At 40.5% G+C, this 27,740-nt stretch overlaps 1 protein-coding gene across 1 annotated transcript in view; it reads right to left on the bottom strand.

Moving 5' to 3' along the window:
- The window catches only part of AFF3 (ALF transcription elongation factor 3), a gene marked incomplete at both ends in the record, with an annotated part of 311,403 nt that overhangs the window by 245,082 nt on the left and 38,581 nt on the right, over positions 1 to 27,740 (bottom strand). The window contains 2 exons of the mRNA XM_083885208.1: positions 10,082 to 10,930; positions 16,158 to 16,278. Of these exons, the coding sequence (XP_083741334.1) occupies positions 10,082 to 10,930; positions 16,158 to 16,278 (970 nt within the window). The remainder of the gene's footprint in view (positions 1 to 10,081; positions 10,931 to 16,157; positions 16,279 to 27,740) is intronic.

The raw sequence follows: 27,740 nt of genomic DNA, 5'->3' as shown, positions 1-27,740 counted from the left end.
GTTCAGTGTTTGCACTTTTGCTCTCAGCTTTGACATCAACTCATCCTGACTGTGCTTACTCTAGACCTGTGGCCAACCACAACTCTGTCCAGCCTTGGTCTGGGAATGGAGTAAGGTGCACAATCCAGGTGTGCCATCCTGTCCTTTACCAGCCTCCCACATAATTTTCCACCTGATCCCTTTGCTGGGACCACCAGAAAGTGGGGCCAAGGGAAGCAGGCCTGTTCTGGCAGCAGCACCATTACAGAAGGTGTCCCCATCTGCCTTCACCTCAGTTAATCCTTTTTGTAACCAAATTCAAAATAAGATTTTCAGAGATGTCATTAATGCTTATGAAGAGCTTTGAAACTCCTAAATGCTACAGATTACAGTAGTAGAAAACACAGAATTTTCTGTTTATTGATAAGAATGCAGCTGGGTATTATCAAAAGCTATACTCCCTATGAGTAGAGGTAGTGGGAAAAAAATGATCTGCAGTGTTTTGGATGTCAGTTCTGTGTAGAGCTTGTTCACAGATACTTATACACCTTGTTTGAGCATGAAGTTTTGCCTTTTCTACCTCTCACAGAAGCTACATGTACCCACAAGCCCAGGTTTGTGCCTTTTGCAGCACTACTTATGGGGGGAAAACGGGTAATGCATTTTCCTCCCGAGACAGTGACATCTGTGAAGGTAGTGATGCCCCACTGTCTAAATTTTTCTTCTAATGGGAGAGGACAAGCTTCTTTAGAAATAACCACAACCATGAAATTTGATTCTTTTTCATGGGTGAGGTCTGGACATAGGTCCATTCCCACCTGAGAGCAGAAACTGCATGGGAAGAGAGGCTGTGCTCAGGTTTCCTCTTGGGAACAAACACACTACAGAAAAACAATAAAGTTTTGGGCCCTGCCCAGCCATCTCTAAGCTACTGAAAGATCTTGCATGCAGACTTTATCATAAATTATGATTGCTGCTTATGGTATTTTTCAAACTGTCTCACATTGCACTTGATCCTCCCATGAGGACAAAAAATTTAGACCATGACTAACTCCTTTTTGGCGAGTTTCACAAAGCATAATTTCATTCTTTTCTATTCAGTTTCCCATATAATTCTTTTCTCAGATTCCTTCACTGTTATGTAGTACAGTTCATTTTTATGTCCTCTGTATCTATGTATTTTTAACTCTTCCTGTATGCTGAACGTTAATGATTTGGTTTTCAAAAAATTTGATGTTTGGATAAGGAAGACAATTCATTATCTGCTAATGGCATTTTTTTCAACTGTTCTTCTCACACTAGACTTGTTCTTTCAGCCCATGCCTTTTTTCTAGACAGCATACTTCTGCTCTGGTCTGCTACTTCCATGAAATCAGAAATTAACCAGCTAATAAGTTTTATGGTATCAGATATCTCTGACAGTATGCTTTCTTATATCAGATGTCCCTGAGACTGTAATTAAAATCAAAATAGCCCTCTTGAAAAATACTGCAGAACTGCCAGGGTTATTTTATACACTTTGTATTAATACTTGGTTTGATCATATTTGTGATCAATAATCTTGCAGCTGTCTTCCCCTTTTCTACTTCAAGTTTCAAAGTTTCAGCAGTCACATTAAGTTGTACTTGCCTCTGTATTTGACTGCAGTTGTACAGCTACCTTTAAATAAATGCAAGATCTGATTAGAAATAGATTATGCTGCTGGTATTTGAATACTAATAATCTCTAGCATGTGCAAGAAAAAAAATCACCTTCAATATCTCATTTCAAAGAAGTTACCAAGCAGAGAGTCTTCCGTCCCATCTCTCCTTAAACATCTGTTAGTGATAAGAGCTAACAAGAAATGCTCTTGGTTTTCCTTTCTTTCAACCTACATAAGCTTCCCTTACAGCCATCTGCAGTAAATGCAAAGGAATATGAATAGCAATTTTTGGTTCTAAGAGAAAGTGCTGCTTCTCAATATTCCTGACCTTGTGGCTCACTGGCTTGAATAATTTTTGTATATTTATCTTCTGAATAAAAAGTGGTGAAAAGAGACTTCACATCATGCCTCCATTTCTCAGAGAAACATGCTGATGGAAAGGGAAGAAAGTGGGAAATGTATGAGGGAATTTTGGAAAGGAAATACTTGTCCTAAGCCATGTAAGGAGCAACCTCAGCCTTTCTGGCATGCTGGTTTTGACCCATGAAATAAAAAAGGTACCGTATTTCAGAACATGCAACTGTTGTATATAAAATGCAATTAAGAGATTTGGAACAACATGAATATATAATGTACACATTTCTTTACAGATGCATTTTTCTCCAGACAGTCCGGTGCCTGCTTTAATTTGGAAGCTATCCATTTTCATACAAAGTTAACCAAGAGCGACAGGAAATCAGACGTTATATATCTTTTCTGAACTTGAAAAAAACCCCACCCTCCTGTTAATTACTTTTCTAGGAAGCTATTTTATGATACCATAGGGATAGATCTTCCACATTCAGAAATGCTACAGAAATGAAAACTTTACAACACACAGTGTGAATAAAGAATGTAGCATGCAGATATTTAAAAGTATATTTGTCTTCATTTATTTTTATGTGACTATGTGACCAATAATAAAGAATTTAACTGCTTCTGGCCTGGCTGGATGAATTGACAGTTGCTGGAGATCTGACCTCTTTAACCTTATACATCAAGCGGCACATATACATTATTTATTTAGCTGGAATTAACAGTGATCTGTGAAGCTCACTGTATTTTCCTTTAGTTCTCTTGCTCATCAGTCATACCTGACCCCTGTGACTATGTTCAGTAGTAGCACTTTTATGTCATTATGATTCATGAAAGACTGGGAAACTACAGAACAAAGAAGTAAAATAAATTTCATGGTTTGTTTTTATTTAATTTAAAATATCCTAAACCACCTTTACATCCTACATGATCCCTTATAGATTGCTGTGAAGATGAAGAGTAGACAGAAATTATCTACCTTGCTATAATTATTGGACAGGAGAATTTGAGCTGGTATTAATATAAGTACTCTGCAGAAGCAGCAAGTGCTTGGACTCCTCACCTGACTGCACACTGACATAACGCTCCAGTGTTGTGCAATGGGAGGTCTGGGAAATGGAGTTCATCTAAGTATTTCACTGGTAGTCTGAACTCCATATGAAGCCCACCCTTGCTCTCTCTCTCTTTACCTCCACCCTGTCTTTTGATTAAGAAGCCATGAAGCAGATGGCGAGAAGATGCTCAGCCAAAACTTCACGTGGAGGACAGTTTCTTGTGCTGGAGGGAACGCTGTGCTCCAGCATGCAGCTCCTGCAACCACATCCAGAAAAGTTGCTTTCTCCAGCTGCTGAATACCTTACAGGCCTGGGAGCAATCCATGCTAATGGGGCCAAAGGTGGAAAAGTGATAGCAACACCGTGTATCTTTTCAGGCACATTTTACAAAGAACATCTATTAGACTACTTTGTTTCTGGTCAGGAGGACTTTTATTACAGGCAGTTATCATCATAAGCACTACAGTGGATTAAAAAAAATCAGACAAAATGTGCAATTAAAATCTGGGGTTTGTAATTCCAGAAATCTTATTTCCTTCATCAATAACTTTAGTGCTTACCACAGGGAACTAAAGAAGCAATTAAACAGGGTTGTGGACATTTTTATGCATGTGCTCTTGTATCAGCTCCAGGGCTGATTCATAAACCAAGCCATCCACTTGGGGGGGGGGGTTAAAAACTAAAAGGTAAGACAAGTTTCTCACAATTAATCATATTTTTACATCCACTGTGCTTTCCTTACTCCAAAAGTGGCTACTTTTCCAGCTTTTGAAAAGATGGAAAGACCAGTTTTATCAAAGGGAGGATCTGACTTATGAGAGACCCAAAAGAACTGCTCAAGTATGTTTTCAGTAATTAGAAAAAAACAACCTCAGGGAAAATGTGCAAAAAAACCAGGTGCAAACATTAAGGAATATCCTTGAAAATCATAAGTTTATATCAAATTTCAAGATATTTTTCTCTGATCATAGTCATCCTACCAATGAAAAACAATAAGGAACAAGTGATAGCAACAAAGACACAACACATACCATATGGCAATCAATCCATACAGAAAACTTTAGAGGCTATTGTTCTGTTAAATTCTTTATTTTCAAAAACCTATAGGTATTTTTAGCTAGTGCTGTCCCCCCAAAAAATATATATATTGACAATTAATTCAAAAGAGAAAGAAACTTGTTTCACTGAGGGTAGAAACAGTTAAAGTAGAGCTCTAAAAGTAAAGGTGTCTAAATAGCATTTCCCTTCTACAAGAGCTGTCATGGAAGAATAACCAGAGAGATTAGGCCCACTGTTCACTGAAGCTGCCCTCAGACACAGTTGTGTGCCTTGGAGACTACAGAATGTGAGAAAGACAAAGGCTTGTGTCATGATTTGAAAACTATACTGAAAAAACCCCAACCCTTCACATTGTGGTCCCCACTGTGTTTGTTAAGAGCATTTCCAACACCGCTCTATTTAATACACTCTTTCTTTGCAGTCCTACTCTGTTGAACTCTGCTACATAAATACAGGCAGCAACACACAGCCCTCCCACAGACACACTTGAAGGTCCTGAATAACTCACCACTAGCAGGGATCTCTGCACCACACTGCTCTTGTTGTGCAGTTCTTCCTGTTTAACGTGAGAAAACATTCTTTATTTGTGGGGAAGGTCAGTGCTACCATTACAGGGATGAATTGATCTGTGTCTTCTTGTAAATGCAGCATGAACATCTGGGAAAGAAAACATCTACAACTGGCTCATACTTACAAGTACTCAAGTGCTGTGATTGCTAACTGGCTTCTCAAGCACTGCAATTCTTCAATGAAGTCAATAAATGGTAGAGGAGTATCAACACACTTAATTCTGTGCTTACGTCTCCAGCCTCCTTGGGCGCATCCTGAAACAGTGCCGGAAGGAGTCTGCACCCTTTCGCTAATGCATTCCATTTCTCCCTCCCTCTAAAAGCATCTTCGACTGCGCTTTTGTTTTCATTTCTGCCTTTCTGGGCCAGAATTGAACACCCTGAGAAGTAGAGAAGTAAAACCTGAAATCTACTCTTAGTCCTGCAACACTTCAACAGGCTCCATTGCAGCCGGGGGATGTGGTAGTGTGCCTCTGAGGAAAAGCACTTACTCAGACCTCCTCTAAACCCTTTTCCTTCCCCATGAAATATTGTTTCTCCTCTACTGTCCCACAAATCCAGGTATGTGGTATTTCCAGAGGAAGCATGAACTGATAATGACTATCTTCTCTATATAGTTTTCACTGGACCTTCTGTTCTCAAATGAAATGTAGCAGCACATGAACTTGCATCTTAAATTTTAAACTGACATGGAACTATTTATTATATGTGCATCTTTGTCAAAGAGACTGATTTTGATCAAATTATCAACATTGAGGCCAAATGGTGAACTTTTTCCAGACAGAGGAAAGAGCTGTGGGGTGTTTTTGCTTTCCATTAATATGTGGGGATAGAGATGATAGGCAAAAAAAGATTACAGATTCAAAAGACACTCACTAGCATGCGTGCCAGATGCTGATAGCTATATATAGCCACTCAAAGGAGAGTGACTGCAGAGAGTGTCTTACCCAGGCAAATAGGAATTTGCCTGAGTAAGATCAGGGCAAAAATTTTAAAAAAAGTATTAAAAAAACCAACCCCAAACTCAGCCTTTAATCTATGGTGCATTACTTCTGCTGCAGAAGTAGTTGTGTAGTGTACTCTGTGAAGTGAATTAGAAAGAATGTGTCCTCATGATGACCTTACCTACATTTCACATAAATGTGTTTCCAAATTTAACAAAACCAAACCTTCCTTTTTACCATTAGACTCATAATCATTCTTGAATACAACCTCCATTTCTTTGATCCATAACCCTTAAGAGAAGTAAGCAAACAGCAATAGATAAAGTTTCTTCAATGTAATAAAAAATCAGCATGCAGCCTATGAGCTGAAATTCAAAAACAGAACTTGGATATAAAGAACATTATTTGCCACCCTAGGTTTTCCTTATTGTTTCACTCAAGAATGTTTTAGAAAAGAGAGGCACTTGATTTCCCTGCCTCTTTTCCCCTATACCCTGGTATCAAATTTTTCTTCCTTTTTATCCAATGCAGTGCGTTTTTACCTACAGCAATATAATTTCTAAGTAGTTCAAAATGGGAAATATCAGTACTTGAGATGACGAACTATCATTTCTACAGAGCAATATGATAATTTTGGAACGACCAGGAGGTTGGGTATGGATTCTAATTAACACAGATGAACCTGGCTACTAAAGATTAAATTCCCAAATGAGTAAATGCTACCTTTCTACACACAGGTCTATCCAAATTATTCTCATTAAAACAATTTAAAAAATTTATAAGCTTCAGTCTGTGTCAAGGTATTGAAGGCTTTCCAAAACTGATTAAAAATATAAAATGAGGTATTGAACTGCATTAAAAAATCAACCTTTTTCATGTATTGAAAAGTAATGGTCTATAATTTGTATTCAAAAGATCTTATTTCCAGTGAATAATAATTGTACTGCAGCCAAATCTGTGCCCTGTTTCCCTGAAAACCTCATGGGATGTACAGAAGAGGGTTTTGTATACTGCTGATGACACACACACCCTTTGTGTGACACTGCTTCTTATTCTCCATTTCTTACAGAGAAGCTTAACTTTGTTTCATTATGTGTTTATTTTTTCACTGATGGTTCTTTCAAATGGTAAACACAAATGGAAGCGCATAGGTATGATAGAACAGTTTGGGTTTGAAGGGACATTAAAGACAATCTAACTTGAATCCCAGCACCATGGGCAGGGACACCTTCTACTAGACCACATTGCTCAAAGCCCCATCCAGCCTGGCCTTGAACACTTCCAAAGATGGGGCATCCACAGCTCCTCTGGGCAACCATTTCTAGTGTTTCACCACCCTCAGAGAGAAGAATTTCTTCCTAAAATGTAATCTAAACCTATCCTTTTTCAGCTTCAAGTCATTACCTCTTGTCCTTTCACTACATACCCTTGTAAGAAGTCCCTCCCCAGCATACTTGCAGGCTGCCTTTAGGTCCTGGTGCCATAAGAATCTTCTCTTCTCCAGGCTGAACAATCCCAACTCTCTCAGCCTGTCTTCATAGGAGAGGTGCTCCAGCCCCTCTGATCAGCTCTGAGTCCCTCCTCTGGACTCAACCCAGCAGGCCTACATCCTCCTTGGGTTGGGAGTGCTGCCTACACAAACCCTAGAGAACAGTGGCTGTCCTACCTAGCCCATCTCAGCCACTCACCTTTCGTTTTAGCAGACACAGAGCTCCATTTCACTACCAGCACTTCAGATATCCTACCTCAAGCCCTCTGCCCTTCTCCTTCTTTCCTGGCTGCTCTTAAGCAGCTTTCTGCCACTCTCATTTCTGTTTTCATGTAGCTTCCATACACTGCTGTAGCCTACTTGTCAGCCTGCTTTCCCTCACAGTCATCCTATATGATATCTATACCCTTCTCACAGCCACTAGGGATACTAGGTTTGTCCTGGCCAAAACTTTCAGCCTCACTCTGAAAAACAGAGGCCTCATTTTGCCTGAAAACATTCACAGGACCACAGGCTTTTGTGCTGCAAGCAGCTTTAAACTTCTGGCCCTAAGAGCGGATGGCAAACATTTGATGTAAAGGAGAAAAATTATGAGTTTAATAGCTGAGATTTTTTAAAAGGATGGGAATTCTTACACAACTCCACTAGAAGACTTAAGATACAAATAATAGGAATGGAAAAATATTTTGAAATTAAAAGAAATCCTACTGAAAATTAAAGGGCGGGTGGATTAGGCAACACTGAATAAAAGCTTTCAGTCTTGGTCAGTATTTCTCCCTGGAGCAATACCACTGGGTTACAAGTGGCTTGTGCCACTTGGGATGGAAAAAGTTAGAACAAAGAAAATATCAGTATAAATGAAAAATAGCTGCTCCGTTGTCTTTCATTGATTTTAAGATCTAAACATTGTCTTTTATTAGCTCCAGTTTCAAACCCCTACACCTATAGTACCTACTATTTTTCTTCTTAGAAATTTATCCATTTTTTATAATGATCTTTTTTAAACCCCCAGACACTGCTTTTAGTCCATCTCCTTCAACTTCAGTTGCATTTTTTATATTCTGTTATCAAATACTGTTTCATTAAAACTGCATCACATAAAATCTGTGAGAATTTGGTGAATACTGTAGAAGGTAACCTGTCGTCCACTTTCTCCTACTATAATCTACATTGCCATCAATATTGTAACAACTTAGTTTAAAGTGATCTCAGCTGTGTCTCCTCATCTAGAAACTGCAGTATAAACTTATGCTTATGCAGCAGCATGGATGACATACAACAAATTAAATCTTTCTTTCCGAAGGTAGTTGAATTTGGAATGCAAATGGTAGATCCTGAATTTCAGAAAAATAAATGATTGCCTATCAGAACTCCTTTCCATATGAGTCCTTAGAGTATTGCATACATGTAAAAGGGGAAATTTGAAAAAGTCAGATAATTGCCACAGGCATCTTTAATTCTAACAACACTTCCCACTTGCAGATAGAAGCACAAGTCTGAAAGAGGCAATAATAGCTAAATGGATATTACTAGCTGCTGTTACCTGATCTATCTGCACAATTACAGTCGTCTGTGAAAGCTAAATTTGCTTATAAGATCTGGCTTAAGAGCCTAAAACAACAACTTTTCAGGAACAACATATCACCTACATGTTGTTTGGAACTGATGGAACTTTCACTTAGAGAAAAATCACAGAAATAATTGCTTCCAGAGAGATTTCTTTCCCAAACCAAACCCAAGGGGAATACAAGAGTCAACTCCCATTTCTGAAAAGCAGACATTAAGACACCAGAGAACTCCACCAAAAATTAGATTTTTCCTCTCCTTTAATAATGCCAGAATCAAAATTTTAAGACTTAAAATGTCTCAAGACACAACACAGCTGTCAAAAAAGTGTAAACAATCCTTGCCTCCTCTCTGAGAAAGTCACGGTGATTCAGTCAAATAGAGTCCTATAGTCCTATAAATACTATAAATTGTTGAAGTCATAGGAGATCTATTAATTTACACAGGAGAATGATGTGACCGTCTTTGTATTGTCATACAGGTCTTTGAATACACCCTTGAAAAAAAATCACCCTTTACTCTGCCAAAATTAATCACTTCCTTCCCATCAAAAAAGACCAAATAGTTAGAAAAACAGACAATCACAGTCAAAGTGGTAAAGTGTCCTCCCAGCATAAAAGGAATGTGAAATAAATGAATATACAGCAAGTCCAAGCAGACATATTTCATATCTACTGCTGATAAATAAATGTTGTCTAAAAGCTTTTTCAGACATGCTCTCATACTTGTAGCCAGGTGTATGGGGTCAACCCACTACACCAGGTTTGTACAGATGGAAATTCTTTAAGAAGGAAACCTAAGTCTTCTCAGAAATTGGCTTGAAACACAAACAGATACTATTAACTAAAAGGAGAGTCTCATTGTTGTATTCTCATCTATTCCACAGATTTCATATTGTGTAAGTAATTTATTTAGATTGTGAAACTACTTTGACACTGAGGATGGCAAAACTATTTCTGGTCACATGCACTTCATTTAATCTTTGCCAAAGAGAAGAAAATCAATGAAATATGAACCATAAGAAGCAATACAACTGCCTAGAAAAAAACCCATCCAGGCTTTATAGATGAGCACTCAGTAAAAAGAGTCAGTGAAATAACATATACTACTAGAAAATGTGCCATTGTAGGAAGTGTTTTGGTCCTGAAGACAATGAGCATTTTGCTGTTGAGGTATCTTTAAATTACTGTGAGGCTGCTATTTGCAATATACTATATCAATGTTACCAAAAAAATCAACATGCAAACCAATATGTTAAAAATATGTGAAGAGGCAGGTGCAATAAGACATCATCCATCCATCCATCCATCCATCCATCCATCCATCCATCCGTCCGTCCGTCCGTTTGTCCGTCCGTCCATCCCTCCATCCCTCCATCCATCCATCTGTGGAGGTATGTCATAAGAAATATAAAAAACACTTACTTCTTCTTGCTTAGGAATGCTGAACTTGGTGATCTTTGACTTGGTCCTGGCCGAATCATGCTTGGTGGAAGGCACTCCTCGATAGGACTTGGTCGTCTCTGCTGGTAACTTCAGCTTTGGAGACTCATCAGGAGCCTGGTCTTGACCGTCCATTGGCCTGACATAAGCTGTTGGCTTCTGCTGACCCAGACTGGGCTTTGAAGCAAGAGAGGGTGGGAAGTTTTGGACACAGTGCCCCCCACCATGTTTTGCTGGCCTCTCTTGGACTTGAGTTCCTCCTTCTGAGCTACAACTGAGCTTTGCTGGCTGCTGGACTCTATTGATGTTGTCTCCTAACGTGGCCCTCAGCGAGCTTTGCTGGGCAGTACTGGAGGAAGACGAGGAGGAAGAAGAGGAAGTGGAGGAAGAAGAGGAGGAGGAAGAGGAAGAGGAGGAGGTGGGACTCGATGCATAGCGTTTTAGTTTCTCCAGATTGGATTTTTGGTTCGCCAGTCTGAAGTCACCCTTGTGCGACTCCAGTGACCGGTGTCCGTGTTTGCTTGCTCTCTGCTGGCCATCTGAAGTGGCATTATGTCCAGCCTTCTGCCAGCCCATCGTGGTACTTTTGTTCTGCTGGGTAGCTAGGGACGCTGGTGTGGAAGAAGTAGTGCTGGAAATAGGAGGAGGTGGTGGTCTCGAGTCTGCGATAAGATGCTCATCAGTCTTGGGGAGAGATGTCTGAGGAACCCCAGGTTTTGGAACCCCGACAAGATGGCTCTGGTTTGACCGGTCAGTTAACAAGTCTTTCATTTCATCATAGTTGCCCAATGTATTCTGGATGCGATTGGAAAGCTCATCCCCCTTGTTAGTCTGCAAAACAAAAATCAAGTGTTCTTGTAAAGTCAACATATGGAAAAAAAAAATTCCCTGCATGCTTCTGCTGAAATCCTTACCGAAGACTGCCTTATTCAGCAGCGGCATTGAGGGATGAAATCAAAAATCCTTATTGTCTCTGAAGACACTTGTCAACATCTTAAATCTACCCTGAACTGGAAAAGCTATAAAGGGCCTTAGAGTATATAAAAAAAAGAAATCTATCACTGATATCATGCCATAGTTAAAGTATATTACCTGGAAACTGGAAAATTTATTATTGCAACTGCACAGAATGGTTTGGATTAAATCTGACCATGATAAAACTTTTCCTGTAGCCCAAAGCAAGCTCTCTTTCAGTCATGAATGAAAACATTGCATTCCCAATTTCTTCCTCTGCCTCCCTAAATTTTCATAACCATCTGGGAAGCCACACAACATCCCATGCAAGCACTGAATGAATTTGTCAGTCTAAGCCAGCCAAATGCTCTGAGGTGACTTGAAAACAGCTTGTGGGAAATGGGCAAAGCGCAGATTATGTCCCTTCTTTGAAAATGCTCTGACAGGGTGCTCATTCCAGGGCACTCTTCTCTTGTAAAAAAAAAAGGTGAACAGAACCCTTGCCAAATTCTTCACATTTCTCAGTGCTTGCTGTGCATAGCAGGGGAATACAGCCACCCTTCCTCCCCTTTAAGATTAATTACTGTCTTAAAAATGATCCATTTACTTCCTGACTGAAAAGGCAGAAGCTTCACAAAGAAATAAAACATACTGGAAAAGATTGAAAATTCTTGCTTTAAAAAGCCACCATAAGCAAAAGGGTGTATTATTAGCATTTTTACAGCAGAGATTTCTTGAACCCTGCTAAGATTCAGGCATGTGATGTCCTTTGCTTTACGTTTTCAGAGGAAGACAGTAATGAGGCAGTGGAGTTCTCCTTTCTCTCTTCCAGACATGGAGTTTGAATGGAAGAACTCCTATTGGCTTCAGAAAACCAAGCTTTCATCTCAAGATTCTCTGTTTTAGAGGAAAACAGGAACAAAGGAGAAAAAAGGGAGTAAATGAAGTGGAGAAGATCCTCTTAAAGTTACATTAAAAAAAAACACGAAAGAGGTAGCAACTACATCAGTTACTCTGGAAAATGAGGATATGTAAGGGAAGGTACTCAATGGAAACTCCCCAGTTTAGAATGTTGGGGTTTTTAGGGTTTCTTAGTAAAAAATCCAAATCCAGGCAAAAATGCACAGTAAATGAGTGCTGTGATTGCCACATGCAAACTTTTAGAGGTCAACAGTGAAAGCATTCTTATGTCTAACAGTAGAAGCAGTCCTGTTTTGCTTCAAACTTTTCCCCTCAGATTTCAAGGACAATACCTTGTACCTGTAAAATGCATTTCACCTAGCACATTTTTGTTATTATGCTAACAGAGCTAATTCTATGTATCAGTAATATATACTGAAGGGGGGGTAGGAAGACATGAAAGTCTCGCATCTGAAACACTGCGTTGGAAACTTGGGAGTAAGATGCCTCAAGGTTCAACCACTACAGCCTGATCTTCCCTCTGCACATGAGGCCATTACTGTCACAAAGGTAATAACCTGCTATGGAAAAAATTGAAGCTTTGACTCACAGATAGCAAGCTGCTTTAAAAGAGGGTGTTCCTTCACTTAACAGGAATCAGATCAATGCCCTAAAGAAGAGGAAACTATCTGTCCTAAAGAAGAGGAAGGCTAATGATGTGGAAAGCATCACATACATCTGAAAAGAAAAAAGGTTGGAGATAAACTCACATGTCTCCTGAAGTCAATGAAACAACTTCTACACTTGGGCATCTCCTTGACCAGCAGAATTGTGTTCCAGAACACATAGAAAATCTTCCTTTTACCCAGTGCATCTCTTTATGCTTCACTGGATCCTCCACCTTGTGTTTCTACCTTGTAGAGAAGTTTTTTTTCAGCTTCTCCCTATGGCAGAAAATCTGCTGTTGGGCCTGTACCTCATGGATTGGACCTGAATAATAATTTAGCCAGTGTATATGAGGCTTCTTTCCCTGCCAGGAGCATGGCAACAATGATCATCAAATGGAATGGGGCCCCTGGCACCCACAGAGTGGACATCCTGTAAGGACAGCTCTCCACCCATCTGCCCCTCGCTCCATGGATGTAAACAAATTTGTGTGCAGGTTTTTGCCCCTGAGAAGCCCAACTTCCCTAAAAGAAGATCTGGCTTTTCTGATGGCTGCTCTGTGGATGGAAAGGAGACAAAAGCCTAACTGCAGATTTTCTATAGACTATCAATAGCTCAGAGAAGTCATTGACTTGTCTTCTACATGGCTGTGATGTGAACGCACACAGACAGCTTGTACTGAGAGATCCCAGATAACCACAAGAATAACTGCAACAAACTGATATCAGACATATGTTGACTACTGGTCTGTGCTGTTTATTCCTTCAAGATGCACTGGGGACAGCCTCAGGTGAGATTTTGTGTTGAGCTGATCTCATAGAGGAGAGTTCACCTACACCCTCTTGGGAACATGATGGGATCTGAGGTAACTTGTCATGAGCTTTAGTTTGTCCTATTATCTTCTCAGAAATATTGCTAGCCTTATTTAAGCATTCCCACAGGGAAAACATGGTCACAAAATGCGTAAGTAGGAAAAGCATTCTGTGCAAACATGTCTAACTTGTAGTGCTCTGATATTCTTCTGCAATGCAAGACAAATCCAAGCATTTGAAGATGGCAGCATATAACACTTCTAAAAATAAACCTGATGGCTGCATGGAAGGCCATCAGATTTTTTTTTCTTCACTAAAAATACTTACATAGTTAATGGGGCAAGGTATCCTGTCCAGAAAATATCCAGAACTAATTTCCTATTTTTTCACTCTCCTGTAAAAGAGATTTTTTGTAAAAGGTACTGGATTTCCTGTAATCCTTCATAAAGGGTTGCTATGGATACTTTGAAGGGGATAAGGGGCAACCTGAAGAGTCAAGATTTCTGAGAAAATTCAATGTTACAGTAGTAGTGATACATGTCAAGGTGAGAGAGGACATAAGATTTAAGAGATTTCCAGTCTGCCTTTGATCTTCAGATATGGGCTTCTGAATAGCATATCCTTTGGCTTTAGCTCATGTTTCTCAAGTTCGTGCAGAGGAATACTGAATTTAATCAGAGCTTGCAGTGAATGTCTGCTATAACTTCATTCCCCTCTAGAAACCCCTAAAAGGAGAACATGATCTTTATAGGGAGTACAAGTGGGTTTCAGTTTTACTTTTGCAGAAAGGTTTACTATTTTGCAGTTAGGCTCTCTCCACAGTAAGATTGAAATGCCCAAGCCACAGCTCTATCCCCCCACAATGAAGGTGCACAAATGCTTGGCTGAGTTCAGAGAGCCCAATGGTCCATTGCCAATGTATACATGACATTCAGAGTATGCTACTGATAAACGTTTTGATATCCAATACTATCAGAATGACTGATCACCCCAAGCAACTTTGTCACACCAAGATAGCTGTGAGTTATACTACTATCTTGGGCTTTTTGCCTTTCTCCACGTTTCCTTGACAAAGTTAGCTGTAGGATGTGTTTCTGCAGCACCTTCTTTACACATTTGTTCAAAATAGGGACACAGTGTTTAAAGGTAAGAAACAGGAAAGGAGCCATTATTCTGGTTGCCTCACAGGTTTATCCACTCAGTATCCTCTCTGCTTCAAGAGATGGCAATGATTTTTCATCCACTCCTATTAAAGCTGATGGAATTATACTGGGGTTGCACAGAGGTGTCTTCTGACAAAGTAACTCAGAAACTAGTGGTTGTGTCCATGGCACATCATGTCTGTGTCATGACAGTTGGTACATTGGCACAGAAGTAATAATCAAAGTGCTGCCACTTTTATAAGTGATTTGAGCTTCAGTATTACCAGCTTAAGGCACCACAGACAAAACAGCACTGGGGACCCAGCAAAAGGCCAGGTCCTTTTTTGTGTGTGGTCTATTTGACTGGACCAAAGGGAAAATCATTAAGTCTTCAGTGCAGCACAGCCCCCAAGAAGTGTCAAGACACAGCTGACTTATGCTTTCCAGGCTTTCTTCCATGGATTAGCCCTTGACTGGTCTCATAGTAGACATTTTCAAGTAGGTCATTGAGGAGTTCAAGACATTTGACATGGTTTCTAAATGCCTTTGTAATGAATCTGAAATCCAAGCAGCTGGAGGTCAGCTTCAAGGCAGACAGAGCTGTGTTTCTTCAGGGGACATGGTTTGAAAGTGGTAGATCTTTCTTTTTTATTAGGGACTAAATACAAGCAACAATCTGGAAGAAGAGCAAGCTAAAAGCTGACTCTGGAGCACAAGAATTAAAATGCAAGCTTGGAAGTCAAAGCAGAATCCAGGTGCCAGATTCCAAACAGGTTTTCTCAAAAGAGGCACTAAAGCACCCTAAGCTTCAAGGGCAAGTGATGCTGCATGGGGGAAAAGGCTTCAGGCTTCACAACGTGGTACCTTTTACAGTAACTTGGACATTTCTGGAAAGGCACAGCAGAAAACACATGATGATGGTTTTATACACACAGGCAGTCATTGGTTAAATTGAGGGAGAGGAGCAGCCCCCATGGGACACTGCTCTCTGGCCCTGTTCACCATTTTCAAGCTTCTGTAGAGTGTAGAAGGCCCTACTTGACCTTCTAACAGGGAGAGATGAAAGACTGTTGTGTCATCAAACTGCTGTTACCATGAGGAACACAGGGAGTTGAGACTCCTAAGCTACTTCTGCCTTTGGACACGTATAGCAGACAGATTTTCTTATTATCTTGGTAATTCTTATAGGGAAAAAAAAGATATTTCAGTACATTAACCTTGGCCAGGGCACAATGTTTACAGTATTGCTTGACCTTCACACATTAGTCTTACACAGTTGTTTTCTTCTAAGTATTGCAAAACCAGGATTTCTTCATCTCCTAGTTTTAATTCCATCTCAAATATTTCTGGGATATTTCTAGTTTATTTCACTCTTGTGTGCTGCTGAACACTAGAAGAAGCTTTATACAGGTACATAAATATAAATATATATAAAATCCTACTCTCAGTGAATCATGCATGAACTTTGGTAAGCTAGAACTTGTCAGAGGGTGATGAAACCTGGACAGTGCCTTCTGCAGGCTACATTTTTGTACTGTGGAATAAATAAATAAACAAGGATTTGCCCAGCTGGGAAGCATCTACCTTGTACGGTTCACTGAAGAGGGAATAGCTCGTGTTAAACGCGCCATTGTCCTGCTGGGCCTCCTGATTCCTCCTTTCCCATTCTTTCCTTCGCAGCACGTTTCTATCTGGCTCATAGACACTGGAGATAGAGAAAAAAAAAGAGAAATAGTTTTTTAAGAGTTAAAAATTAGAGGGCAGCATATAAGCCAGCATGCATTTAAAGGTTAAGAACTCTGTTTTGTAGACAGATGGCAAAAATAAGCACAAACACGAATTAGATGAATGCCAGTTCAAGTAGGCTGGGGAGGTTCAGGTCTCTGGGAATGCTGGCGCTTTCTTCACACAGATGATAGATAATTAAATTTGTACAGAAAAATAAAAAAATCACATGGCAGGATCTAGTCCATACAGAACTTCTCTGCCTGAAACATGACAAAGGAAATATCTAAGCAACTTTGACACAGACTAGAAGTTCTCTTAAGGCAGATAGCAATTACAGCCGTGAGTAAATAGAAATTATGAACATGTTCCCACTTATGACATATCCTATGAATGTTGTATGAAAATGCTCCTTTTTTCACATGGACGTGTTTGTGTGGTGATTCTTTCATTAACTAGCTCCCTAAAGAGCTGTTAAAACTATATGCTGTAGTGGTTTCCACAGTTAGGTTGCTTCTTCTGATCTCTGCTAATCAGCCAAGTTGTGAAACTACTACTGAAACAATTCCTCTTTCTGATGGATTTGACACTACCACAACCACAGAACATGAATAAACGAATAGTGGCACAACAGTGTATTATTACTTGTAGAGTGTAGCTGGAGAGAGAATAAAATCACTGCTTTACACAACAGCATTAATTTTCAGAAACTAACAACTTTAGCTCCAATACAGACATTCAGAAAAAAAATTAACTTCTTTATTTTCAGAATTCTAGTTTAATACATGACAACATAAACTAGACAATCCTTGTTCTGAATTTCTACAGAACAACACCTTTCAGGTTTACACATTTCAGTTGATTATGTTTTATTCTCCTCACAAAGGAAGCCAACATGTCTAACAAAGTTAACATGTTATTTCAGGACAATGTGACAAGTATGCTGATTCCTATTTTCCTTAGCTCAGCTAATGTTTTTCTTCTGGCACAGTAAATCTGTAAAGTAAGAATATATATTAATGTCATGTAAGTGCACCATGTGTTAATAAGATAAACGTTGTCTTGCTAACCAGCTTCCCAGTTAGCAAAACATATGTTGCATTGGTTACCCACGTGATCCTACCTAGTATGCCTCAGGCAAGGCAGTCAAAAGGCCAACAGCTATCTGATTCTAATTCGAGACTTGAGAGAGCTGAAAATACACAGGATATGTTAGATGCTATTAGTATTTAAAAACAATGCCTCAACAGTCACTAAATGAACAGAAGATCTTTGGTTTGCTTGTTGATGCTGCTAACTCGAACTGGACTGCAGAGTAGCCTTCTGAGGGGTCTGAGGGCAGACACCAGGGGCCGAGCACAGCTCTCAAACACTGGGGTTCCTTGTGAAACAAACACAGGGTTTCAGTACAGCAGGTTGGACACAATGTCCAAATGCCATCTTGTTTACAACCACTTACAGGTGGTTGAGGGTTTGGGGGTTTTTATAACATACTCTTCATGAGCAATGCATGTTATTCACACCAACACTCTCTCCTTGAAAAGCACTGTAATGAGGAGGCAATTGTAGGGATGAAGCTTTGGGCATGGAAAATGCTTTCCTCCAGAAGGAAGGGGATGGCGAAGGCCTCCCCCTCCTGGAAGTGAGATCACCTGCTGTACATGCTGCACATGCTGCTGAGACCAGAGGCAGAGCAGTTATCACTGAGTACTGTGAGAGCAGAGGTCTTCAGTTACTACTTTGTGCCATCAAGCCTACTCCCATCAGCTGAGTCACTTACCACCGGTGTCTGAACCAGACTTCCTGTCACGCTTAGCAACTGTTGTTAGGTTGGGGTTTTCTGGAGTTTTAAGAGATTGGGTTATAACTTCATCCTCAGCTATGTGTCCCCATCCAGAATTTCTTGACTCTTTGAGATGCTTTGCATTTGTACTCTAGCCTGCAGCCAAACAGAGATGGGCAGCTTCCCTGAGATTAATTATAATACTGGTCTCTACCCAGTTTCTAGGAAGTAAACAAGTGCAACATTCTTCACTAGGCCTCATACAAATTTAAAAATTCACTGAAGTGATATTCCTAAAGTGGAAGAATATTTTTATCCCTTTATTGGACAGAGATAGATTTGATAAAGACATACAAATCATAAGGTCTCTGAAACCCCTTCTCAAATGAGTTCACTGCTGGCAATGCAATGCACAACCTGCAGTAATTCAGAATGATTATGCAAATGTCAGAACCATGTGACAATGCCTAATATGCCCTCTATAAGCTGTAAGTTAGGAAGAGCTACAAGTTGAGAGTTGTGTTCCTTTGGTAATACCAGATGGCAAAATGTCTAGCATTTATAAGGCTGCTTCTTATTTGCATGAACATTGCAGCAATCACGTTTCCTCAAACGTATGTCACCAAATGTATTTATTTGTTTTGGTTCAAGGAGAATACTGCCAACTGCTATAATTGTCTTTATTGCAAACACTTCAGTTAATGGAAAATGATTCTTTTTAATAGATTTCTTCTTTATTTTTTTTTAATTTGCAATTTAAAACAATCCCAGAGGTATCTTTTAATGGTTTAACGTGTGTCTTGTTTCAATAGCTAAGCCATGAAGAACAAGCTTGTGAAAACCTCATGACTTTTTCCTAATCAGGGCATGTGTACATATGTGAGTGATATATGCATATATATATGTAGTATGCATGCTCAGTTTTGTAAGACTTGGAACCAAAGAACATGCACACATTGGCCTCTCAAAAGTCACTGTCATTTATATTTGTTTCATACAGGTCAAATTACAAAAGGTTGAATTTAAACAGTTTTTAAATGGTATACCATTATTTTTAAAATGTTGCATCTGTTTCAAATTCATACTTAAAGGACATGAACCAGAACATGAGCAACAAGCCAAACACTTGCAGAAGTTATATATGAATAAAGGTTGTATTATAGAAATTAAATTATCTCAAATTTGGCACATTGCTTTTTTGATTTATTTCAGCCCTAAGATCTGCCAAGATATGTACTGGATATACCAATGAATTGTGCCTAAATGCCAGTGTCTCAGGCTCAAACAGCTTTCAGCACACCACCACCACCCCCATCACAGCACCCCTACCTTCTCTGCTTCTTCCAGGATACGCAGAATAATTTCACCCCCAGATATTTGCCTGATCAGATTTCCAGTGGATTACTGAACTTGGCTCAGAGTAGGCATATTTAATGAATTTTGATCTGCTGTGATATCTTTTGGCAGATTACCTGGATGGTCCCCAGTCTTTGTCCATGCCCAAGGTGAGCATGGCTCCCTGAGAGACCAGCTGCAGAAGAGAGCTCAGGCGTGCTGCTTCCTGATGGGAGGGTGGTAGTGGCACCAGCCTCCCCAAAGAAACACTTGCAGTTTTCTTCATGATGCTCCTGCCATCAGAAGGAACCATTTCCTTTAGTCCTTAATTAGAAATAGACAGAGATGGCTCAAGGGACAGCCTAGGAGCAGAGCAATAATTTTACCTGAAAAACCTGGGGTTGGATTTAATCTCCTACAAAGTCCAAAGAGTTATGTTGTCTCAGGTTATGCTGAAAGAAATAATATAAAAAGCCTGAAGTTTTAAGTGTTGAAAAATTCCCCTTTCCCTTCTCCTCTCCTCTCCTCTCCTCTCCTCTCCTCTCCTCTCCTCTCCTCTCCTCTCCTCTCCTCTCCTCTCCTCTCCTCTCCTCTCCTCTCCTCTCCTCTCCTCTCCTCTCCTCTCCTCTCTCCTCTCCTCTCCTCTCCTCTCCCCTCTACTTTCCCCTCTCCTCTCCCCTCTACTTTCCCCTCTCCTTTCCCCTTTCCTCTACTTTCCCCTCTCCTTTCCCCTTTCCTCTCCTTTCCTTTCCTTTTTCCTTTCCTTTTTTTCCTTTTCCTTTTTTAAGCACACTCTTCCTGACTTGCTTTGCCTCCCTCAGATATCACTTTTTGGAGCAACTAAAATAAAAAGGTCTCATATCCATGATGAATGAGGTGGCAACAGTGCACCAACATATCCTCCAGTCCCTTCGGTTTGGGAACATCCAAATTTGCATTCAGAGGAAGATGTCCTTTTCCACAAACGAAGCACTGCACCTTCACAGAGGAATTACATGGTGTGCATTAATGATGCTGCTTGACCTTTTCAGAAACCACAAAATTGCTGCATCACATCTCATCAGAAGGGGAGATTCTGGAAGGGTGCTGTTATTCTGTTACAAGATCACCATCCTCCTAACAGCTGGCATCTTTGAGGCTGATAAAGACACAGGCAGGCAAAGGTGAGATTGCTAGTACTCCCCTTTCTTGGCATCAGTTTATTTTCTGGAAAAAGGAAAGGGGCTGTGACCCTGCCAGCCATACCAGCATGCCAGAGGAAGGTGTTACCACATGTATACAGAGACCTGGCCGTAGTTCCTGAACTTACCATTTGCAGCACCCTGCAGTCTTGCCTTTGCCTTTCCAGACCTTCCAATATAATTTTCAAGTCCAAATACTTAGTTCATTATTCTCTGAATTGTGAGGGCTTTGCAACACCCACATACACACTCATCTTCCTTCTACCTCCCCATGCACATAAATATTGCGATATAAATTTAGCCGGAGTAGCTTGTTTGTTTGCAGTTAATGTTTACCCAGGAGGCTGATCTCCTTCACCTTGGCAGCTACCTGTGGCACTTAGCACAAAACATTCAGAACCTGAAGTCTAGACATATTAATTACAAAGGCAGAGCTGATGCTTCATGCTAACAGGCAGTTATTTCTTAGACTGGCAAACCCACAGCTCCTGTGGGTTCCTGACAATCTTTTGCTAGGGAAGACGTAGTTCCCAGGGCTGAACTTCTTTCCCAGATTTTATCAACCTCCCCATTTGTTCTTAAACTGACCCTTCTTCTTCCATCATGAAATTAAGAAGCTCCATCAGAACGTCAGCAGACTGCAACACCCGCTCCCAGCATCATGGGAGTGACACCATCCCCAAGCTGCTGGGTGCTGATCATGTTCCAAACAAACAAAAATAACCCCAGCTCAAAAACACAACCCATACTGTAAGGAACTAAAAGATATGTGCATTTCAAGAATAAACCTAGACCCGTGAACAAGTTTTCTGCAAGGGCACATATATCTTTGAAATTAAATTTTAGCACACGGTCATTTTTGAGTTATGAACAAAGTTAGAACTGCTTCAAAGCCATGGAAAACAGGCAATATTTCAAGAAAATAAATTTTAAAATGGTTTACTGATTATTCTCCACATTTCCCCACAAATTTTAGTCTGGCACACAAATCAATATACTAAATTTCAGGCTGAAGTGAGGACATTTTCTTAAATATTTAATAGTCTAATTCCCCCTGAATTACTACATTTATGCCAAAGTAGCTAAATAGAGGAAGTCAAAGGAAAATCTTACACAACATCATAAAAAAGCAGTCCGACCCTGATGCAGGACAGTGATTATGAAACTCAATTCAGAATGGAAACTGGGTTCTGAATTTTAATGTACCATCATTCCTTTACCTTTGCCATACTTTAAAACTCAAAAGGACGAGTCAGTTTGAGACACTGTAAAGACAACAGCCCCAAACATTTTTAGGAAATAGTCTTAACTCTAATGCTTTAATTACAATCGAGGTTGTCTTCCTTGCTGAATTGCTGTCCTTAACACAGCAGTGTTTTCTATTTCACTGTTCATGTCCATGGTTTTTGCTGGCCAATTTCTAGGTACCAGTTCCATTTCCCAATAAGTATAAGTGGTATCTGTTTGGTAACTCATTGCTAACAGGGTACAGGGAACTCCAATATATGGCAACCTTACATTTCTGAGTATTAAATATTTTCCCTAATGATATTTGAACTATCAGTTAAATTATAACAAAGGGGCTGCCTTTGATGAACAAGTGGCATAATCAAAAAAATACCTTCCTAGGTTAAAACTGGCTTTTTTTTTTTCAGACGTTTTATCTATCCTAAACAGCAGAAGTTAATTTGAGGATTTTTACAGTATTTTTTCCCATTTACAAACAGGAATGCCGTGGGGTAAAGCAATTACTCTGATTTACTGTTTTCACTTTGATTGAACATAAAGATGTAGCAGGGTCTCAAAAAAGCAGTAACTTAACAAACTGTGCTCCTATCCACAGACAGATAAAGTACCTATTTTGCTATTTCAAAGAGTTTACCTCCAGGCAGCAGCACAGAGCAAACATCAATCAATGACATTGTGTCTAAGATGAGATTGATGTTTACTCTCACAGCTTTTCATCTTACATCCAATAAATTATTTTTCCTTCACCAAAGTGCCTGGTTAAATTTCATTTTTCACTTTGCAGTATCAGTTTTAAAACTTCAGCTTCCAGCAATTTTAAAGCTAGGCTTCATTGATGCTTCAGCTTTTACAGCCTGTTTATGATTTGTATTAGCCATGAAACACTACCGACCAAACATGAATATGATCAGGGGGAGCTGAGCTGGGGCAGCCGCTCACACGGTGGCAGGTGCAGGCTGGAAGGTGTGAGATTACTTTAATTATCTGCCTGGAAATTCCAAGTCCAAAACAGGGAGCTGTATTTTCAGGGGCAGATATATTGCATCCACCAAACAAATGAATATATACATATCATATCTGCAAAAACAGCATCAGAGTGTTCAGGTCAAGTCTTCTGAGGGTTAACACTGGGCAACTGGAAGGAACCAAGAAAAGGCTAATTGTGGGTGCAGTTATTACCTTACAGCCACTCATACCTGACATTCACTAAATATAAGTGCTTCACATGCAACCTGACTGAATTTTAAATACATATCAAAATGCCAAGAAAACCTAGGGCTGCAGTTAAGGCTGGGACCTAGGTTGTTGAGTCAGAGTATCACAACAGAGGAACATTTAAAAAATCCTATTAAGTTCAACACCTGCTTTTATAAGAGTAGCTCTTCCAGCCTCACTACAGATAAAACATGCACATTTTCTTCCCTCTGTGATGTTTCGCTCAATGAGAGAAATTGAGACATAATCCTAATTTATTTTTAGTTTCAGGAAAAATAGCTTCATCATATGATAACAGTTTACCAGTCCATACTTACATTACACATAGATATTCAAAACTTCACCACTCTGTATTAATAGGTAATCCTATTTTCAATACCTTATTTTCTTTCATAACCTAAAATCTGCTAGCAAAAGTGCCTAAGATGGATGAAGATCTTAAAACAACACTGAGCCAAGCTAGAAACAAAACACTACAACAGCTTTAAATTTGCACTGCTCTAACAATATATTCTTTGAAAGTATATTCACAAGTGTAAAATTCACCACTGCTTATAATCTTACACCGGGAATGAGTTTATTTTTCTTCGCAATTCAAAATTAAATATAAAACCTCCAGAAACAAAGTGAAAATCTTGGCTGCCAAGAAACAGGTACTGTAGATGTGACAAAGTATTCCTTTTGTATCCTTATCCATATTTTCCAGAGATAAAAACAAAACTAAGACGAAGAGCACAAAACTGACAAATCACAATGTTACCCTTTTATTTATTTTTTTAAATGTTACTTTTATGTTTTACAGCCCATAGAACCACAGAATCACAGAAAGGTGTGGACTTTAAGAAAAGGACCTTTAAGATCACCTAGTTCCAAGCCCATGTCCTGGGCAGGGACACCTTCCATTAGACCAGATTGCTCAAAACCCTATTTAACCTGGCCTTGAATGTTTCCAGGGGTAGGGCATCTACAACTCTGTTCCACTGTCTTGCTATCCTCATAGTGAAGATTTTCTACCTTATTTTACTAAACCCATCCTCTTTCAGTTTGAAGTCATTCCTCCTTGTCCTATCACTACACGCCCTTGTAAGAAGATCCTCCCCAGCTCTGTTGCTGGCTCCCTTTAGGTCCTGGATGGTGCCATAAGGTCTCCCTGAAGCCTCCTCTTCTCCAGACTGAACAACCCCAACTCTCCCAGCCCATCTTCACAGCAAAGGTGCTTCAGCCCTTTGATCACCTTCATGGCCTCCTCTGGACTCAATCCAGCAAGTCCACATCCTACCTGTGCTGAGGATCCCAGAGCTGGGTGCAGCACTCTTGGTGGGGTCTTACTAGAGAGAAACAGAGAGGTAGAATCCCCTCCCTTGCCCTGGTGGCCACACTGCTTTTGGTGCAGCCCAGGGCACAGCTGGCTCTGGGGACTGTGAGTGCCCATTGACAGGCCACATTGAGCTTCTCGTCAATCAGAACCCTCAAGTCCTTCTCCTCAGGGCTGCTCTCACCTGAGAGGAACAATTTTCTTCTCCCTAACCTAAGAGTGCTGCATGCCCTGGGCTGCTGCTACACAAGGCCTTACTTAACTTGGTGATACCTCTATTTGGTCAGTTTCTTTTCACATTGCTTCCTTGCCAAAGAGGTCAGATACAACACCCCTTTGCCTGTTTTCCTCCGCAATGATTTCTGCTTTCCGCTATATCCTCATGCATGGGAAACTGTTCCAGTTAGGAATTGCCAAGCCTGTGCCCTTTTTTTTTCTCCACTGCATTTCTTCTTTAGGCTCCTTTCAGTCATAATTAGCCAAAAATTATGGCCCTTTTTTTTGATTGGCTTATTTCTGTAGAGAACGTGCACACATAGGTAAATTATTCATACAGTCTTGGTCAAACTTAATGGTGCAATAAACTGAATTTACTCTTACCATTGCCTGATTTCTAGGGATGCTCTGAACTTTTAAAATGTAATGAAAAAAATCTGGCCTTTTAAAAATCTATTTGACATTTTGCAGTAAGGGTTTAATTCTTTATTTAAAATGTTTGTTGAACTTCCTTTTGATATGTTTGCCGAAAACTGGATTTCAGTCAATAAAGATTTTCAGTGTTAGTTTCAGTAATAAAAAAATAAAACCTCATAAAAATTAACCTAATAAAAGTTCAAAAGTTTCCTGAAACTTTATAAAATCTAAATAAATTAAGAAGTGCCCTGAAAATTGTGAAAAAATATGTTTTGCCTCTAGGTATTTTAGAGAAAAAAAAATCCCTCCTTGCTCCCATTTTTTTTAAAGCTACTTAAGAAGCTTGTTCCTTCCAAGGGGCTCTGTACAGTGATCCATCTACCAACAGCTATTTGCAGGACTGCTAAGTACTCCACGGTATACTTCACACGGCACACACAAATTGAAAGCTTTGCAAATGGTAAAAAAATTTTACTATGCAATTCACCCTGGTATGACCTGACTTAAAGTAGCAAAAGCAAAAATTAGAATCAAAGAATTAGAGAATCACTGAATCAGTAAAGTTGGAAAAAACCTTCAAGATCAAGTCCAAGCTTTGACCAAATACCACCATGCCAACCAAATCACAGTGCTAAGTGCCACATCCAATCATTTCTTGAACATTTGACTCTACCACCTCCCTGGACACCCCTTTTCAATGCTTAGCCACCCTTTAATGAAAAAATTCTTTCTGATGATCAAATCTGAACCTTCCCTGACAGCCTGAGGGAGGTTCCTTTTGTTCTGTTCCTAGTTGTCTGGGAGAAGAGCCTAATCCCCACCTGGATACAGCCTCTTTTCAGGTGGTTGGAGAGAGTGATAAGGTCATTTCTGACCCTCCGTTTCTCCAGGCTAAACAACCCTAGCTCACTTCTTCACAGAATTTCTGCTCCACTGCCCTTCTCTAGACACACTGCAGCACCTCAATGTCCTTCTTATAGTAAGTGACCCAGAACTGGACACAGCATTCAAGGGGTGGCCTCACCAGTGCTCGGTACAGGGGGACAATCCCTGCCCTGGTCCTGCTGGCCACACTATTGCTGATACAGGCCAGGTCACCATTGGCCTTCTTGGCCCCTGGGCACACACTGGCTCATGTTCAGCCACTGTCAACCAGCACCCCCAGGTCCTTTTCCACCAGGCAGCTTTCCAGCAACTCTGTTCCCAGCCTATAGCACTGCCTGGGGTTGTTGTGACCCACACAAAGGATCTGGCACTTTGCTATACTGAACCTCATACAACTGGCCTCGGCCCATTGATCCATCATGTCCAGATCTCTCTGCAGAGCCTTCCTGCTCTCCCTCAACACTTCTTCCCAATTTGGTGTAATTTCCAACTGACTGAGGGTGCATTCAATTTACCTGTCCAAATCATTGACTAAGATATTAAACTGGGCTGGCCCCAAGACTAAGTACTGGGGAAGAGTACCTCAGGCTTTTCCTTATTCTTGGTTACAGTGTTCCCCTCTACATCCAGGAAAGAACTGAGATTTTTCTCAGCCCTCTTTTTTTCTGTTAATGTGTTTATAAAAACATGTTTTATTATCTTTCACAGTAGTAGCCAGATTGAATTCTAGCTGAGCTTTCGCCTTTCTAATTTTCTCTCTACATGACCCAAAGACATCCTTGTTCCCTTTTGAGTTGCCTGCCCCTTCTTCCAAAGGTCATGCTCTCATTCTTTTCCTGAGCTTCAGCAGAAGGTCCCTATTCAGCCAGGCCATTCTTCTTCCCTGCCAGCTTGTCTTTCAGCACATTGGGATGGTCTGCTTCTGGCCTTTAAGATTTTTGTCTTAATGTATGCCCAGCCTTCCTTTGTTTTTAGGGGCTGTTTCCCAAGGGACTCTCTGAACAGCATCCTGAACAGGCTGAAGTCTGTCCTCAGAAAGTCTAGGACAGAGGTTTTGTTGACCACGTTCCTTACTTCACAGAGAATTGAAACCATTACGATTTTGCGATTACTATGCCCAAGATGGCCTCTGATTAGCACATCTCCCACCAGCCCTTCTCTGCTCATCAGCAGCACATTAGCAGTGCACAGAGGGGCACTGCCCCTGGTAAGGCTTGCTTACCAGCTGTGTCGCAGGAATTTAAGTTCCACACACTCCAGGAATCTCCTAGACTGCCTCCTTTCTGCTATGTTGTGTTTCCAGCAGACATCCTGCAAGTTAGTCTCCCATAAGTACAGGGGGTAGAGATCATGACATGTCAGTCAGTCACTCAAAGCAGCTTTCATCTGCCTCTTCATCCTGGTTGGGTGGTCTGTAACAGACTCCCACCACAACGTCTGCCTTGTTAGCCCTCCCCTCTTTTCTCACCCACAGGCACTCAACCTTATCATCACGACTCTTGAGTTCCCTACAGGCAAAGCACTCCCTAATGTACAGAGCCACGCCACCGCCTCTCCTTCCTTGCCTGTCCCTTCTGAAGTGCTTACAGCCATCCACTGCAGCACTCCAGCTGTGTGAGCCATCCCACTACATCCCTGTAACAGTGACTATGTCACAGTTTTCCTGACGCACGACAGCTTCCAGCTCCTCGGGTTTGCTCCCCACACCGCTGCACTGCTGCAGCTGCACTGCAGCTGGGCTATTCATTTCACACCAATGCTGGCGTGCTGCCCCTAGGCTCATCTCTATCGAGCCTATTTCATCCCCTTCCCACTTCAAACCTAGTTTAAATCATTAGAACAGATCT

The sequence above is a fragment of the Zosterops lateralis genome (genome assembly GCF_965231275.1).
Source record: "Zosterops lateralis genome assembly, chromosome: 2".
Classification (NCBI taxonomy): domain Eukaryota; kingdom Metazoa; phylum Chordata; class Aves; order Passeriformes; family Zosteropidae; genus Zosterops; species Zosterops lateralis.
The sequence above is the reverse complement of the archived record's forward strand: the minus strand, read 5'-3'. Positions and strand labels throughout refer to the sequence as shown.